The sequence below is a fragment of the Salarias fasciatus genome, chromosome 13, assembly GCF_902148845.1.
Source record: "Salarias fasciatus chromosome 13, fSalaFa1.1, whole genome shotgun sequence".
NCBI lineage: Eukaryota > Metazoa > Chordata > Actinopteri > Blenniiformes > Blenniidae > Salarias > Salarias fasciatus.
Window position 1 is genome coordinate 88665 of NC_043757.1, and position 19167 is coordinate 107831.

Genomic DNA, 19167 nt, shown 5'->3' on the forward strand with positions numbered 1-19167 from the left:
CAAATCAAATCAGATTTTATTTATATAGCACTTTTCATATTACTAAAAACAACGCAAAGTGCGGAACAGTAAAAACAAAAAGAATAAAAACCGCGCCATCAAACAGTATGCACCACTAGAGGTGTCCCCGACTAAGAATTTCCATAGTCGAATCTGATTCGTCCGATTCTGCCAATAGTCGACTGATAGTCGAATCTATCATCTTGTTTGGCGGAGCGGGGGGGGGGGGGGGGGGCTGCAGAGCGTGGCTACACGGGGAGTCGGAGCAGCGCAGCACAATGCAGAGCGGTGCTCACACAGCACACGGAGCGTCGGGGCGCCTGTACCCACAGCCGGCCCTGATTGCACTAATAATAATAAAAAATACAAATAATTAAAAAAAAAAAAAAAACAAACAGCGCAGCCAGGTAAAACAACACTTATTTTTTTCCTCCACACTGAAACACAGACTGGAACAAAGTGTCGGTGACTCTAAACATCAAACAAATGAAGTATAGTTCAAATGAGCAGAACCAAACCCTCTTCTAACAAACGGGCTAAAGCATGTCATTTATTTATATCTATAATCTCTGCAGATAAGCTCACATTTTTTGGCTAAACAGTTTCTCACATTATCTGCTCAAATTAAATGAAAGGCTTAATTGCACTGTGTCGGTCCGTTTCGCAGCGCAACATCCATGCAAAAACAAACACTAAATTAAATAGAATTAGCCTTTTAGATCAATAAAAATAATATAATAATAACCTAAAATATTACAATTAAACGAAATAAAAGTCAGCATTAAAAATGAGAATTGAGTAACAGAACCGTCTTTTATTAGCCCAATTATCTGGCTACTGACCCGTTTAATGTGGAAAGCCATGTTGCTGTGAAGTGAGATGAAAGGACACAATCTGCATTTGACTTTTTTTGGATCATCTTTGACTTGGTCTGAAGTTCTGTTTTTTTCCGACATTGTGAGCCTTTTAAAGTTCAGCCAAATCACCACCGAGATGCTGCTCTGTGACGGAGCTCTGCGCAAAATGGGATTGTGCCACTCACCATGGTGGTTGATTCACAGACACTAAATAGATAGAATATTGAATAAAACTACAAGTTAAGTAAATTTTTCCACAGTGTATTTGATAGGCTAACATGTATATCAAATAGACTTTATATCATTTTTATTTGGGGAAAAAAAACCAAGCAATTCTATGTAAAATCAGTCCTTCAGCACCCCCATACAGCTGGAATGGAATGGTCCTCGTTTAATAAACACATTTTTTCGATGCTTCGACTGCGTGATTGGCCGTCGAATCAGGCCCCTTCGAACGAATTGTCGAATCGTCGACTATCTGAGGACACCCCTATGCACCACACACACACGCATGCACGCACTTCCATTAATTTGCACAGAACAGAGGAGACATGGCATGGCACTGAGCATCTTGGGAAAACACCACCAGTGGGGCCCCCCACACCAGGAGAAATCGAGGGTCATTAATTCTGGGGCTCCAGCGCTCGACCCCCGACCCTGACAGACCAAGGGAACCCGCACACCAAAGTGTGGAGCCCCCCAGGCCAGCCAGGACCAGAGTACCCGGGCACTGTAACCCCAGCGTTGGACCAGGACCAACTCCCGGTGTGAAGGACCCCCCTGAGGAAACACTGGAATTAAATGGCTAAAACATGATAAAATATGATACGAAATTAAAATAAAATAATAAGATAAGATTACAAAGTAAAAAAGTAAAACAAGTTGAAAGTACATAATAAAACAGAATAAAATTACATAACTAAGAATGGAGTAAGAGGACTATAAATGGTCAGTTAAAAGCCTGATTAAAAAGGTGTGTTTTCAACCTCCCTTAAAAAAATATCAATGGTCTCTGCGGTCCTGAGGTTCTGCGGTCCTGAGGTTCTCCAGCAGGCTGTTCCCCAGGCGGGGCCGTAGTGGGGGGGTCTTGGTTCTGGTCTTGGTTCTGGTTTTAGGAACACAGTGAGCCGCTGCCAGAGGACCTCAGGGCCCCGAGGGTGGATACGGTAAAAACAGATCAGCTAGATAAGAGGGAGCGAGGCCGTTCAGACATTTAAAGACTAATAAGAGAACTTTAAAATCCATCCTGAAGCGACAGGGAGCCAATGAGCGACTGTAAAGCCGCTGTCATGTGGCTCCGCCCCCTGGTCCTATCAGGACGTTAAGCTGTAATGTGGCTCCGCCCCCTGGTCCTCGTCAGCACGGCGGCTGAGTTTTGTAACAGTTGCAGGTTTGAAATGTTCTTTTTGTTTCAGACCAGAGAGCAAGGCATTACAGTAATCTAACCTGCAGGAGATAAAAGCTGCATTAGCGCCTCCTGCTGGCCTGAGAGAGAAACGGGCGACTCTGGCTTTATTCTTAAGGTGATAAAATCCAATCTTAGTTATGTTTTTAATGTGTGGAATAAAACTTCGCTCAGAGTCAAAAAGCAGGCCCAGGTTCTTCACTGATTGTTCTGGTTTAAAATCTGATCATTTTGGTAAAAGTTTCTCTCTCTGACCTTCAGGACCGAAAACTAAAACCTCAGTCTGGTCCTGGTGGAGCTGCAGGAAATTCACTGCATCCATGACTTGATGTCTGAAATACAGTTCAAAAGGGTTTCTATTGGCCCGGAGTCACCAGGAGACACGGCCATGAACAGCTGAGTGTCGTCAGCGTAACCATGGAAACTGATGAACAGCTGAGTGTCGTCAGCATAACCATGGAAACTGATGAACAGCTGAGTGTCGTCAGCGTAACCATGGAAACTGATGAACAGCTGAGTGTCGTCAGTGTAACCATGGAAGCTGATGAACAGCTGAGTGTCGTCAGCGTAACCATGGAAACTGATGAACAGCTGAGTGTCGTCAGCGTAGCTATGGAAACTGATGAACAGCTGAGTGTTGTCAGCGTAGCTATGGAAACTGATGAACAGCTGAGTGTCGTCAGCGTAGCTATGGAAACTGATGAACAGCTGAGTGTCGTCAGCGTAGCTATGGAAACTGATGAACAGCTGAGTGTCGTCAGCGTAGCTATGGAAACTGATGAACAGCTGAGTGTCGTCAGCGTAGCTATGGAAACTGATGAACAGCTGAGTGTCGTCAGCGTAGCTATGGAAACTGATGAACAGCTGAGTGTCGTCAGCGTAACCATGGAAACTGATGAACAGCTGAGTGTCGTCAGCGTAACCATGGAAACTGATGAACAGCTGAGTGTCGTCAGCGTAACCATGGAAACTGATGAACAGCTGAGTGTCGTCAGCGTAACCATGGAAACTGATGAACAGCTGAGTGTCGTCATCGTAGCTATGGAAACTGATGAACAGCTGAGTGTCGTCAGCGTAACCATGGAAACTGATGAACAGCTGAGTGTCGTCAGAGTAACCATGGAAACTGATGAATAGCTGAGTGTCGTCAGCGTAGCTATGGAAACTGATGAACAGCTGAGTGTCGTCATCGTAACCATGGAAACTGATGAACAGCTGAGTGTTGTCAGCGTAACCATGGAAACTGATGAACAGCTGAGTGTCGTCAGCGTAACCATGGAAACTGATGAACAGCTGAGTGTCGTCAGCGTAACCATGGAAACTGATGAACAGCTGAGTGTCGTCATCGTAGCTATGGAAACTGATGAACAGCTGAGTGTCGTCAGCGTAACCATGGAAACTGATGAACAGCTGAGTGTCGTCAGAGTAACCATGGAAACTGATGAATAGCTGAGTGTCGTCAGCGTAGCTATGGAAACTGATGAACAGCTGAGTGTCGTCATCGTAACCATGGAAACTGATGAACAGCTGAGTGTTGTCAGCGTAACCATGGAAACTGATGAACAGCTGAGTGTCGTCAGCGTAACCATGGAAACTGATGAACAGCTGAGTGTCGTCAGCGTAACCATGGAAACTGATGAACAGCTGAGTGTCGTCATCGTAACCATGGAAACTGATGAACAGCTGAGTGTCGTCAGCGTAACCATGGAAACTGATGAACAGCTGAGTGTCGTCAGCGTAACTATGGAAACTGATGAACAGCTGAGTGTCGTCAGCGTAGCTATGGAAACTGATGAACAGCTGAGTGTCGTCAGCGTAACCATGGAAACTGATGAACAGCTGAGTGTCGTCAGCGTAGCTGTGGAAGCTGATGAACAGCTGAGTGTCGTCAGCGTAACCATGGAAACTGATGAACAGCTGAGTGTCGTCAGCGTAGCCATGGAAACTGATGAACAGCTGAGTGTTGTCAGCGTAGCCATGGAAACTGATGAACAGCTGAGTGTTGTCAGCGTAACCATGGAAACTGATGAACAGCTGAGTGTTGTCAGCGTAACCATGGAAACTGATGAACAGCTGAGTGTCGTCAGCGTAGCTATGGAAACTGATGAACAGCTGAGTGTCGTCAGCGTAACCATGGAAACTGATGAACAGCTGAGTGTCGTCAGCGTAGCTATGGAAACTGATGAACAGCTGAGTGTTGTCAGCGTAGCTATGGAAACTGATGAACAGCTGAGTGTCGTCAGCGTAACCATGGAAACTGATGAACAGCTGAGTGTCGTCAGCGTAACCATGGAAAATGATGAACAGCTGAGTGTCATCAGTTTAGCTATGGAAACTGATGAACAGCTGAGTGTTGCCAGCGTAACTATGGAAACTGATGAACAGCTGAGTGTTGTCAGTTTAGCTGTGGATACTGATGAACAGCTGAGTGTCGTCAGTGTAGCTATGGAAACTGATGAACAGCTGAGTGTCGTCAGCGTAACCATGGAAACTGATGAATAGCTGAGTGTCGTCAGCGTAGCTATGGAAACTGATGAACAGCTGAGTGTCGTCAGCGTAACTATGGAAACTGATGAACAGCTGAGTGTCGTCAGCGTAACTATGGAAACTGATGAACAGCTGAGTGTCGTCAGCGTAACTATGGAAACTGATGAACAGCTGAGTGTCGTCAGCGTAGCTATGGAAACTGATGAACAGCTGAGTGTCGTCAGTGTAGCTATGGAAACTGATGAACAGCTGAGTGTCGTCAGCGTAACTATGGAAACTGATGAACAGCTGAGTGTCGTCAGTGTAGCTATGGAAACTGATGAACAGCTGAGTGTCGTCAGCGTAACCATGGAAACTGATGAACAGCTGAGTGTCATCAGCGTAACCATGGAAACTGATGAACAGCTGAGTGTCGTCAGCGTAACCATGGAAACTGATGAACAGCTGAGTGTCGTCAGCGTAACCATGGAAACTGATGCCGTGTCTCCTGATGACGTCCCCAAGTGGAAGCATGTAGAGATTAAAAAGTATGGGACCTAAAATTGAACCTTGGGGAACCCCACACCTAATTTCATGGGTTCCTGAGGAACAAGTATCCAAACTTACATAAAAACATCGATCTGTGAGATAAGACCTGAACCAGTAAAGAACAGTACCAGAGAGGCCCACCAGGTGACTCAGTCTGTTTATTAAAATGTGGTGGTCTACTGTGTCAAAAGCAGCACTCAGGTCCAGCAGAACCATCACTGTGAGCTTTTTATTATCTAAGTTCCACCTGATATCATTTAAAATCTTTAAAAGGGCGTCTCGGTACTGTGGTTCACTCTAAAACCAGACTGATGTCTTTCTAAAATGTTATTGATCATTAAAAAGTCATTGACTTGGTTAAAAACCAGTCTTTCTAAAACTTTACTTAAAAATGGTCAGTTGGATCCTGGTCTGTAGTTGTTAAGAACATTGGGGTCTAACTTGCTCTCCTTCAGAAGGGGCTTCACCACCGCCGTTATAAAGACAGTGGGGAAGACGCCCGTCTGAAGAGAGCAGCTCATGATATTTAAAATCTGTTCCTCCAGGAATCCATAAAGTGATTTAAACAGTGGTGGGGATGGGATCTAGAAGGCAGGTTGTTGACTTTACTTGGGAGAAAACTGGACCAAGAGTCCTTCATCAACCAGGTCCAGACTGTCCAGTGTGTCCTCAGACAGGGACAACGTTTCAGCTATGTTCACTGATAAAACCTGTTGGGGTAAAAGACTAGACCTGATGTCCAGGATCTTAGTTCTGAGGTGGTCTGCAGAGTCTTCACAGAGAGCGTCTGTTGGCTCCTTAAAAGCTTTATTAAAATTAGAGCCAGTTAAAATGTAGAAGGTGGAGAAGAGGAAGCGGGGGTTGTCTTTACTGTCTGGAATACGTTGAGAGAAGTGGGAAGTTCAGCCTGTTTCACTGCATTATTGTAGATTTTGAGTTGTTGACGTAGAATCTGGTGATGAACAGTCAACTTGGATTTCCTCCACCTCTCAGCTCTCCTGCAGTTTCTTTCCAGTTTGATGATTGTATCGTTTTTCCTCCAGGGGGGTTTGGGATGGCCCTTGATTGTTTTAGTTAAAAGTGGAGCGACTGAGTCCAGACTGGACTTCAGTTTACTGTTAAAATCATCAACGATAAAATCACAGGGTGCTGGTAAAATCCCAGCAGGAGGGCTCTGTAAGATCTGTATAAACTCTGCAGCCACTTCAGAAGTAAGGTAGGTCTCCTCACTGCTCTCACCGGGGCCCCCTGCTGGTTAAAACTGGTGATGTTAAAAAACAGCAGTGGTCAGACACAGCCAGGTCAACACCAGAGGACACACTGATGGACAGACCGGGTCAGAACCAGGTCCAGGGGGTTAGAACCAGGTCCAGGGTGTGTCCTCTGTTGTGTGACATGCTGTTTAAAATCTAAACAGTTTAAAAGGTTTAAAAATTCTCTGGACATTGAGTCCGAGATGTCGTCAACATGTAGGTTAAAATCACCAGTTATTAAAATTATACTATATTTAGAATGAATTGTTGTTAAAAGTTCTGAAAATTCACTGATAAAAGACCAGAGTACTGAGGGGGTCTGGAGTACTGAGGGGGTCTGGAGTACTGAGGGGGTCTGGAGTACTGAGGGGGTCTAGAGTACTGAGGGGGTCTGGACTCTGTTCAACACAGGATCGGGGGACTGCTAAAAACAAAGGCGTGGTGCTCAAAAGAAGTAAAAGTATTAAAAGCCACTGCACACACGCTAAATGAGTTCTTTAAAATGGAAGCAGTCCCTCCACCACACCACAAATCTGCACATCCCCATACCTCCACCTCAATACTCCACACACATCCACACACCACCAATACCACCTTCCTCCCCACACCCCCACCTCCACTACGTTTGTGTGTGTACAGCTCTGTAATGTGAATGCCACAGCAGACATGCACCGATGCATGTCTGTGTGTGCACGTCAAATGTGCTGTAGGCCGTCGGTGTCACAGCGTCAGGTGAGTCAGACAGGTCACATGGTTTGGGGGTTCTGGTTCCTTAGCAACAAGCCAGGAAAAAGGCAAAGGGGGCAAAAAAAGAAAAAGAAATGAGCAGTCAGTGTGTGTGTGTGTGTGTGTGTGTGTGTGTGTGTGTGCATGTCTTTCTATGGTTGTGAGCACCAGGTCCTGGTGGAATACCAACATGGTGACATCCTGCTGGTCCTCACCATGTATAAAGACCTTTTTGAGGGTTAACACTTCCAAGACCGTTTTTAACAGAACAATTATTTCAATGCTTTTAAAGACATCTGGTGTTTTAACAACATTCTGGGCTGTTTGGAAAACAATGAACTTCACTTTGCACAATTATTAATTATTATTAATTATTAGTGACTGAATTTTTCACTTCTGGGGGATCATACAGAGTCTCTGGGAGGCAATATGACTGTAAAGACTCCTTTTGAAAGTGAATTTTGCACAATATGACTCCTTTAAACTTTATTTTTGTGTCAGAATTAGGATTTTGTTGGTTCGTCATTCATATGGTTAAGGGGGGGGGGGGGGGGTAAAATGCAAAATCCACTTTTCTGAGCTTTGTCTAATGCTATAGTGTCATTTCCCTGTTAAAAAGACATATGGAGTTGTTTCCTAAACCATTCACGCATATTTGAGCAAACCCTTAATCTCCCCTGGCAGCCACGTCGAGGCTGAAACGCTCGGTGCTTCACAGCTCCGGCCATGATGCACAGCTCCACCCATAAAGCACAGCTCCACCCATAAAGCACAGCTCCACCCATAAAGCACAGCTCCGCCCATAAAGCACAGCTCCACCCATAAAGCACAGCTCCGGCCATAAAGCACAGCTCCGGCCATGATGCACAGCTCCACCCATAAAGCACAGCTCCACCCATAAAGCACAGCTCCGGCCATGATGCACAGCTCCACCCATAAAGCACAGCTCCACCCATAAAGCACAGCTCCGCCCATAAAGCACAGCTCCGGCCATGATGCACAGCTCCACCCATAAAGCACAGCTCCACCCATAAAGCACAGCTCCGCCCATAAAGCACAGCTCCACCCATAAAGCACAGCTCCGCCCATAAAGCACAGCTCCGGCCATGATGCACAGCTCCACCCATAAAGCACAGCTCCGCCCATAAAGCACAGCTCCGCCCATAAAGCACAGCTCCACCCATAAAGCACAGCTCCGGCCATGATGCACAGCTCCACCCATAAAGCACAGCTCCGGCCATGATGCACAGCTCCACCCATAAAGCACAGCTCCACCCATAAAGCACAGCTCCGCCCATAAAGCACAGCTCCGGCCATGATGCACAGCTCCACCCATAAAGCACAGCTCCACCCATAAAGCACAGCTCCACCCATAAAGCACAGCTCCGCCCATAAAGCACAGCTCCGGCCATGATGCACAGCTCCACCCATAAAGCACAGCTCCACCCATAAAGCACAGCTCCGCCCATAAAGCACAGCTCCGGCCATGATGCACAGCTCCACCCATAAAGCACAGCTCCACCCATAAAGCACAGCTCCACCCATAAAGCACAGCTCCACCCATAAAGCACAGCTCTGCCCGTAATGCATAGCTCCGCCCCAGCTCTGACGTAGTCTGCACAGCTCCTCCTGCACAGCTCGCTGCCCCACCCCTCATGGAGGTGGACGCTCTCAGGGGGGCGTGTCGCTAAGGTGAGGAGCTTCTTAAAGAGACAGGGACTCATTTCCAGTGGTTTGAGGCAGCCTGATGCAGAGGAATATTGATTTAATGGTGCGTTCCCACCGGATGCACTGCAAGCATCACAGGCGTTGCTTTTACATTCACAGTCTCTGGTGGATGAGCTTCAACGGACCTAGCGCACGTCAGGCGCTTTTTGAGCGGCGCTTTTCAAGCATTGGCGACGTGCGTCGCATGCGTCACACGTGTTCACGCGTTGCAGGCGTCAACGCCTGAAGTTGGGAAAATTGAACTTTGGAAGCATCAACGCAGAGCGTCATCCAATCACAGACGAGCACTCTGGGGAAGACGTCCCTCCTTGTGACACGCCGATGCGCGCCAGAAGGTCGTCAAACCGGCCCGGGAGAGGCAGAAGTCCCGCTGAAAGCGAACCTCATCCTCACGCAGCTCCTGGAGCAAATGGTGAAATTCGCCAAATTGCGAACGCCACTGCAGGATGGGATGAACCCAAAGACGTCACACAGGCGCCTGACCACGCCGTTTTCTGGCTTTCTTTATTAAATAAAGAAATTTGGGCGACAGTAGCTCAGTTGGTAGAGCAGGTCGTCTTATAACCGGAAGGTTGGCGGTTCGATCCCCGCTCCCGCAGGCGTAAAACTGTCATTGTGTCCTTGGGCAAGACACTTCACCCACGTTGCCTAGTATGAAAGTTGTGAGAGTGAATGGGAGGGGCCGATGGTGCAGATTGGCAGCCTCGCTTCCGTCAGTCTGCCCCCCCCAGGGCAGCTGTGGCTACAGTAGTAGCTTACCACCACCTGGTATGGTGTGAATGAATAATGCAACGCTATGTAAAGTGTCTTTGAGTGTCCTGAAAAGCGCTATATAAAACCAATGCATTATTATTATTATTATTATAAAGCCGAGCCAGTGTCTCCATGGGATCCGCCACTGTCAACATGAAGACAGGACACAGAAGCTCCTCCCACTCCCGCCAGTGAGCTGCAGCGTGTCGCGCGCGTTGCAAGAGTCGTGTGTAATTTGAACACGCGTCGAATTCCACACTTTACATGCATCAACTTGAGTTGTCAGTGACGCCCGTGACGCTTGCAACGCGTCCGGTGGGAACGCACCATAAGTTGTTTTTGACTCATCCAGCTTTCACCATCCACCTCTGGGCAAAGCTGTTGCTGGCGTGTGCTGTAGATTGATACGGAAGGGCTAAAAAACACATAACACCAGTAGCGGCCCGTGGTGCGGGGCGCAGGTGGTGGGAGAGCTTGTTTTGTCCGCCCACGCTGCCAGCCGCGGACGGTGCGGTGTTAATTCACTTCCACATTGACGGGAGCGCTCGTTTCCACACCCTTGCATTCCAGGCGCATTCCAAACAACACAACAGGTAGGACACGATTATTTTTAATAAACTGGTTTCTTCAACACCGCCCGCCTGGAATGTGCGGGTATGGAAATGGGCGCTTCCACCAATGCGGAAGTGAATTAACGCCGCACCGCCCGCCGCCGACGGTGTAGGTGAACGAAACAAGCTCTCCCACCACCTGCACCCCGCTCCACCAGCCGCTACTGCCTAAAGGCCCGTCCATGCTTCACATGTACGCGTTTCCGCGTCCGCTTTGGAAGGTCCGCGCACCACCGATGCGGACGCGCTTTCTCCCATGCTACATTTTGAGCTCAGCTGTGCGCGTCTCATGCCGGCGCGGTGATCCACGCAGCCTCGACAAGCTTTTCCGGCACTACAGACTGTTGATCTGCTCCTTTATTACGGATTGTTTAGAGAAAATTAAGCACATACACTGTCAGTACATTATCTTTAAGTATTAAAGTTTATTTAGCCTTTTTTTCTGTTTCTGAATCGCGGGGCAGCGCCGGAGCGAGTAGTTACTTTTTCACTTCTGTCTGCAGACCTTCTCCTCCCTCCAGACAGTCTCTCTCTCTTTCCATGAGTTTTTCACTCTTTCCGTGTCTTTAAGTGGAGCCATCAGGCTGGAGCTCCGTCTACTTTCACTTTTACCGTCATGTTTTGTTTGCTATGGCGCTCTGGCGCATGCGTACACTTCCGCGACCTGCGCGCAATGCGCAACGCGGTCTCAAATTCTGGCTGCTGCGCGGACGTCCGCGGACCGGTCCGCGCGGACCCTAGCAGACAGGAATTCATGACGATTTTTACGTCACGCGGACCAACGCGCAACGCACACCCACGCGGACATGTGAAGCATGGACGGGCCTTAACACCCCCCTGTAAGGTTAGGGTGAGGGACGAGGAAATGCATTATGTCAATGAATGTCCTCAGAACTATAGAATTACAAATGTGTGTGTGTGTGTGTGTGTGTGTGTGTGTGTGTGTGTGTGCGTCCATGCATGCGTGTCCATCCATCCACCATTGGCTTAGAAAGCTGTTCAGGTGGATTCTCCTTATGCCCTGCTCCGGACACGCCCACTTTCTGCCATATATGGTCAGTATAAAGCAGCTCCTGAATATTCTGTCTGCTGATCAATGGACTCCAACAATCCATCGCTCCATCAGTCTGCTCCAGGTGGAGATCAGGTTCCCCCCTAACTCACACCACCTCACACAATAACAGTCTCCATCCTAGTGCTTGACAAAGTTCTGATATCAATATATATCGCGGTATATTTTTATTCAATAGGGAGGATTTAATAACTTGTCTGCAGCAGGCGGCTGAAGACAGGCTCGGTGACAGAGGGTACGCCACAAGCTAGCTCGCGTTAGCTGAGGCCAGAGCAACTCAACAGCAAACTTTGGCTCTGTGTGCAGTTTATTTTTTTGCTTCATCGACATACACAGCTCTGGAGGAGACGGAGGACATCAGAAAGACACTTAATTTTCTCTCACAGGACATTTCAGCAATAAAGACGAAGCAGGACAAGATTCTCAAACTTGTGGAGGAAGTAACGGAGCTACGTACTCGCATCGAGGAGAAGGACAGGAAGATCGCGGTCCTGGAGAGAAGAGTGGAAGACCTGGAATAGTACTCCAGACTAAACGATGTGATCGTGACCGGACTAAAGATCAAACCCCGTTCATATGTTCATGCCGTGTCTGCTGGCGGCGGGGAGCAGCCCAGTGAGCTGGAGGCGAGCTCCGCAGAGCAGCAGGTGGTGGCTTTTCTCGCGACCAGGGACATACATCTGGATGTGAACTCAATTGAAGCTTGCCACCCGCTCCCCATGAAGAAGAACACCACACCAGCTGGGATACTGAGGTTCGTCAACAGGAAAAATAAGACGCACTGATGAAACAAGGAAAAAAGCTGAAAGGTACTAATGTCTGTTTAAATGACCGCCTAATCTAGAGGAACGCAGAAATCGCCAAAAAGGCCAGATTCTTAAAGGGACTTAAGGCAAGATTTGTCAAAAACTACACATGCATTTCCACTTTATTCAGTGCTAACGGGCCGTGAAGCATTAAAAACCTAAAATAACAGGCCAATCCGCGTATCAGTCTGTTTTGTTTTTTTTTTTTTTTTCCCTTGTCCTGTTGGGCAGCTGGGGCGTGCAATATTGTATGATTGTAGCCTTTTACTATCCGAACAGATTTTAATATTAGCAGCAGGGTGAGACTGAGTCTCCTCCTGCTGCTGCCTTTATTTAAAGCTGGCATCCGGCATGGCTACCGGACAGGACCGGGACGGAAACGCTCAGAGAGCAGGGACAGAAAGAGAGAAAGATAAAGAGAGGGAGAACGGAAGGGAGGGGGGGGGGGAGGGGGGGGGGGGGGCGGCACAACCTATGTACAAAGTCACAATACAAAACAGTGTTGTCGACGGACCACACGCAACCTAGAACAATCCCAAACCCCCAATCCAGACAACACCAAAACAGAGCCGACAACCAACACAGAAAATTACAGAACCATACATACATTTTTTTTTTTTTCCCCTTTTTTTCCAAACCATATTAGTGAACAGACCAGGCCACAAAAATAAAAGGAGGTGTAGGGGAGGAGGGAAATGCAAGGACACCACAAACCGTATTTTTTTTTTTTTTTTTGAATATAGCTAGTCATAACTAGTAGTAAACTCGGGGCGTGCATCAAGAGAGGGCTGCTACAGATCACCATTAGTCTAACCACCACAAGAAGACAAGGTAACCCAGTGTGTAAAGAGTGATTAAAGATCAACGTGATCATGTGAATATGATGGTGACAGTGATGGTGATAGTGATCATGCATATATGACCTCTGACCTCTGAGAAGGCCAGAAGCAGGCCAGAGAGGCCCTCAGAGCCCAGACAGCCGGCGGACATCACAGAGCCCGGATCCAAGCCGCCCCCCCAGGCAGACGCCCCCGCTCCGGTCCAGAAACGGGGCAGAGGAAAGCCCCGGCCGGGGACCCCGGCGGTCCCGGGGCCCGGGCCCCGCGGAGCCACGACCGGCAGGAGCCGGTCCACCCCGGGCGCCGGACGCCCGGGGCGGGCAGGGCCGAGAGCCCAAGGCCCAAGAGCCCAGGAGCCAACCCCCCACCCAGGCGAAGGGCCATGACCCCCCCGGGAGAACCAGCCCACACGGGCGGCTACCCACCCCGGGCCAGTACACCCCCCAGCGCTCCGGCCACGCACCCCGAGATCCAGGGCATCACCCCCACCCCCCCCCCCACCCCACCCCACCACCACCCCCCCCCCCCAACCCACCCCACCCCACCCCACCCCCCACCCAGAACCCACCCCCCCGCCCGTCCCCCGCCCGGCCCACCCCTCCCACCCCCTGTCCTCTCCCGCCTCACTCCCCCCGCCCCAACCCAATACTCATACCCACTCACTCATACTGACACACACACATGCACACACGCACACACACAACCACTCATCCCTAAACCAAACGCACACACACACACACTCACATTCCAACACACTCACACCCTCTCACGCACACGCTAACAAGCACGCGCACGCACACGCACATACACACACACACACACACAGACACACACACACACACACAGACACACACACACACACACACACACACACACACACACACGCACACACACACACACGCACACACACACACGCACACACACACACACAGTCCATCCTACCCAAAACACACTCACATTCCCGCGTCATCCAACTGTCACATCCTGTGGGAGACCCCCCCCGGAAGGCAAGGGAACACCGAACCCCACATCCAGAACCCCCCGCCACCCACAACTGCCGCCCCCACCCCCCCACCCCCCCGCCGCAGACAGGTATGCACCCCCCTGAGCCAGCAGCCCCCCAAACCACAGCCGCTCCAAACCCCCGGCCTGTGGGGAAAACAACAGCCCCCCCGCCCCACCCCCCACCAGAAGGAACCTGGAAACGGGGGCGCAGAAGACCCCATTGCCCTCCCTCCCCCCCCCCCGTCTCTTGGGTGTTGATGGGAGTATATGTTGTTTGCGATTAAAATTTGAGGGTCAGTAACCACACCGTGCCGCGAGTGAGGCCAAACGAGCAGTCTCATCCACCTGAACAGCCCCCCCCCCCGACACAGCGCGCCAAGACCCCCCGATGTGTGTGTTTGTATGTATTTGGTCGTGTTAGATGACTAAGTGCAATTAAGACTGAGAGGCGAGCCACTGAAGGGTGCAGTGATTGGGGCCACTTAGACGGCCCCCTCCACCCCCCCTCCACCCCCCCTCCACCCTCCACCCTCCACCACACCCAACCTGATAAGCCCGCCTCCCAAAGCCCTACGTGTGTGTGCATGAGAGCGGGGGGAGAGGGGGGTCCGGGGATGCCGCAGCACCCCCGTCACCCAGGAGCCCCCCGATGAAGGACAGGGCCAGGAGCGCCACCCCCCCCCCCCCCCCCCCCCCCCCCAGGACCAGGGCGGACAGCGACCATGGCCAGAGAACCACCGACCCAAGAAGCACACACCCATCATGCATCAGGAGGAGTGAAGGTGAGGACAGACAGGGGGCAGCAGAAGGACCCAGACCCAGGGCCCACCGACCCCAGGCCCACCGGGCCCCCCCCCACAGGACACCGCACTCTCTCATACATAGCTCCAGTCGCCCACACATATACACACACGTACAGACATACATACATACTTACAGATACACACCCTCACACACATACATACCCCGCTCACAGATACATACCCACACACACATACATACATAGTCATACACAAACATATCCAGATACACACCCACACACTCACATACACCTACATAAATACCCACACATACAAAAACATATATACATACTCACACATACACACCCACACACATATACACATACACGTACACGCACCTTCCCCAACCCCCTAACCCCCACAGCCCACCCTGTCCCCCACCACCCACCCACCTCCCCCGCCACCCCCCACCCATCCACCCCACCCCCCTGTCCCCCACCACCACAACCACCCACCCCGATGCCCTGGATTCCGGGGCAGCAACCAGACACCAGGGCGTGCAGCGACCCAGGCCGCGGCAGCACGCCCGAGCCGACCGGCCCCCCCAGCCAGGTCGACCCCCTCACCCTCACGGAAGGAGAGAGCCCCCAGGCACCAGGGCCCAGGGCCCCCAGCCACACCCGCCCCAGGACACCCCGGCCGCCCGGACATGCACCGGCACCCGCCGACCCCGGCCCCCCGGGGCCCCCGCCCCACCGCCGCCAGACAGCCCCAACAACCGGCGGCCCCCCCACCCCCAATCCAAACCAAACACGAAGACAGCCCCCAGCGAAGCAGCCCAGATCCCGACCCCAAGACAGCGCCAACCACCTGCAGCCATCAGGCCCCCCCCACCAACAACCGACCCTCAAAGTGGAGAGGCCCCCCCCACCAACAACCGACCCTCAAAGAGGAGAGGCCCCCCCACCAACAACCGACCCTCAAAGAGGAGAGGCCCCCCCCACCAACAACCGACCCTCAAAGTGGAGAGGCCCCCCCACCAACAACCGACCCTCAAAGTGGAGAGGCCCTCATCTTCCCCTGACATGAAGTGATGGAGCTGATCACAGGGGACCAGAGGGAACCAGATTCAGCTGATTGATCCTCTGAACAGACAGACATCGTCTCCAAGCTGATATGATCTAATAGAAGATTCTTAAACTGCCTGATACTCAGATTACTTCTGGATTTCCAATTTACAAGGAGAGTTTTCTTTGCGATGCACAAGATGGTGAGAACCATGTAGACTGAGTTTATCGACATGTTAATTTCACCCAGATCACCTAAAAGGCACAGTGTGGGAGTTGCAGGGATGTTGCAGTGAACCATGTTGACAGGTCTTCACACACCTGAAGCCAGAACCTCTGCACTGGTGAGCAGGACCACAAGGCATGGAGGGAGCTGTCATCATGTTATCATTGCAATGTGAACAGATATCAGATTGTGATAGACCCATCTGGAACATCCTTCGTCCTGTATAATGAATTCTATGCAGAATTTTGAATTGTATTAGTTGTATATTTGAATTCTTTGTCATTTTGAAAGTATTTAAACATATTCGTGACCACGCATTTTGGTCAAAGTTGTTAGATAAGTCAGCCTCCCATTTTAAGGTCAGAAGGAAGATTTCATCTTCTACCTTTGATAATATTTTATATATCTTTGATAGCAACTTTGGGGAACTGAGGTTTAAGAATTCTTCGACCCCGAGAGGTAGCTGTCCCTGCAGTTGATTAAAGGTATACTTTTTGCCTATGATAGATTTAAGTTGATGATATTCTAAAAATGCTGTGCTGCTGATTCCATATTGTGAGATGAGAGTATTGAATGATAGAAAGTTGCCGTTTTCAATGATATGTTCAAGCTGGCTGATTCCTTTATTTCTCCACTGAGTGAAGTTGATCATCTTTTTGTTTTGCAGGATGTCCGGGTTGTTCCAGATGGGTGTGAGTTTACACGGGATCAGAGAAGATTTGGTTAGCTTTAGAAAGTCCCACCAAGCCATTATAGAGGAACTGATGTTAACACTTTTAAAACAGCGATGGGATTTGATGGTGGGACTGATGAATGGCAGCTCAGAGATGACTAGATCCTCACATAATGCTGCTCTACATCCAGCCATGGCTCATCTAAATTGTTTGGTTTAAGCCATTTGGAGATATATTGCAGCTTGCTGGCTATGAAGTAATTACTGAAGTTAGGCAAGTCTAGTCCACCTCTGTCTTTAGTCTGTTGTAGCGTCTTTAAACTGATACGTGATGGTTTATTTTTCCAGAGAAATTTAGATATGTATGAGTCCAGTGATTTGAAGCAGCCAGACGATGGTTTGGTTGGTATCATTGAAAATAAATAGTTAACCTTAGGTAAAGTCATCATTTTAATGGTGGCAACCCTCCCCATAAGAGATATAGGTAAGCGTCTCCACCGTAAGAGGTCATCCTCTGTTGATTTCAGTAACGGAACGTAATTTAGTTTTAAAAGTTCTGATATCCTTGGAGAAATGTTTATGCCTAAATATCTCATGTTTCCAGACTGGATTGTAGCATTGGGTATACTTTGTAAATCACAGTTTATAGGCATGGCTGTAGTCTTAGACCAGTTGATAGAATAGTCAGATATTAGTGAAAATTTGTCAATAAGTGTGATTGTCTGGGAGATAGAAGATGGAGAGTTCTGCAGGAAAAGCAATACATCATCTGCATAAAGACTTATTTTATGTTCTATCTTATTGTTAGCCAGGATCCCTCTGATGTCTTTATTTTGTCTTATAGCAGCTGCCAGAGGCTCGATAAAGATGGCAAACAGTGAGGAGAGAGTATCAGTCTGTTGCCTTATACAGGAACAGGAAGAACATGGCCGCCGTGGACACGGACTAAAACACTGCAGGCAGGGTTTCCGCCAGACCTTTTCAGTCCGGGCGCTCCGCCCGCCCAAACTGTGCAGCGCCCGGACAACGGAGAGGAGATAAAAAAAACTTTCCAACGGTACACCGGCAGCTGCGTTAGCTGCGTTAGCACCCCTCGCCCACCCCCGAGCCGACGGCACATTAGTAGCATTCCCCGTGGAACCACACGGCCCCCCCCCCCCCCCAAAAAAAAACACACTCCCCCCCATCCAAACTTTCTTCCAGCAGGAAACCAGGAAACCCTGCTGCAGGGATACAAATGGATTCTTCAGCAGCCTTCAAACGACCTGCATCCACTCAAAGCCCACAAAACAGTGCCACCACAAAGAAAAAAAGGACTTTATCAGCGTTATCTTCTGAGTCAAAAAAAAAAAAAAAAAAAAAAAAAAGACCGAAGCCGGTGCGCGCTCCCGTGCCGCCTTGGCTGGCGGCTGCAGTTCCCCACAGCGCCTATCGCGGCAGCACTGAGGTAAATTTTGTAAAGTTGCCTTAAAGCGGAACGGTCGTTTTTACAATCTGGACCTTATTTCACATTCGAAACAACAACATTGACTCACCCGTTTGACTTTGGTGTGATTTGCAGTTGGTTTGGAGATAATTAGCTCCTCCCATATCCATATAACGGGCGCCGACATGCAGCCATGACAGACGCTCATTTCTCTTATGTTTGTTGTGGGGTGGTAGATACATGTACATTTAGTAAGTCAGCTTCACTTAATGTCTGTAAAGCGGCTAGATGAACAACTCTCCGGAAACGCTGAAGTGATGATGTCATCACACTGCGCCATGAAAAAGCAATGACAGAAGTTCTGAATTAAATGTTGTGCAGCTGTAACAGTACTATGACCTTTGACCCGAAAAACTCAGGCATCAGCCTGCAGATGAATTCAGTGTGTTCTTCACATTCTTCTTCAGATGATCACCTGTCTCTGTTCAGACGGTCACCTGTCCCTGCAGATGGTCGCCTGTCTCACCTGTGTGGTTGGAGAACTGGACTGAGTTGATTGAATCCACCTCGAAGCCTAAAACCTGGAGAAAGAAAACAAAAAAACCAGAGGTGACCAACGGTTAGGAATCAATCCGATATACTGTACTGAAGGACCTCATGAACAAACACCAAAATCTGAGGAGTTTGTAGCTAATTCACCAACAACAAATGATCTGCTGCTTTCAGGAAGAGAAACACTTCCTCACATCCACCAGCTGCAGACAAAACCACACCCCCTCAACAGGAGGTCACACCCCCTCAACAGGAGGTCACACCCCTCAACAGGAGGTCACACCCCCTCAACAGGAGGTCACACCCCCTCAACAGGAGGTCACACCCCCTCAACAGCAGGTCACACCCCCTCAACAGGAGGTCACACCCCCTCAACAGCTGGTCAGGCTCACACTCGGAGGCACAATTCTACC

General features: G+C 49.5%; 1 protein-coding gene across 1 annotated transcript in view; it reads right to left on the bottom strand.

The window, feature by feature from the left end:
* The window catches only part of pdxkb (pyridoxal (pyridoxine, vitamin B6) kinase b), an 81963-nt gene that overhangs the window by 25599 nt on the left and 37197 nt on the right, over positions 1-19167 (bottom strand). The window contains exon 2 of the mRNA XM_030107362.1: positions 18729-18783. Coding sequence (XP_029963222.1) covers positions 18729-18783 — 55 coding nt within the window. The remainder of the gene's footprint in view (positions 1-18728; positions 18784-19167) is intronic.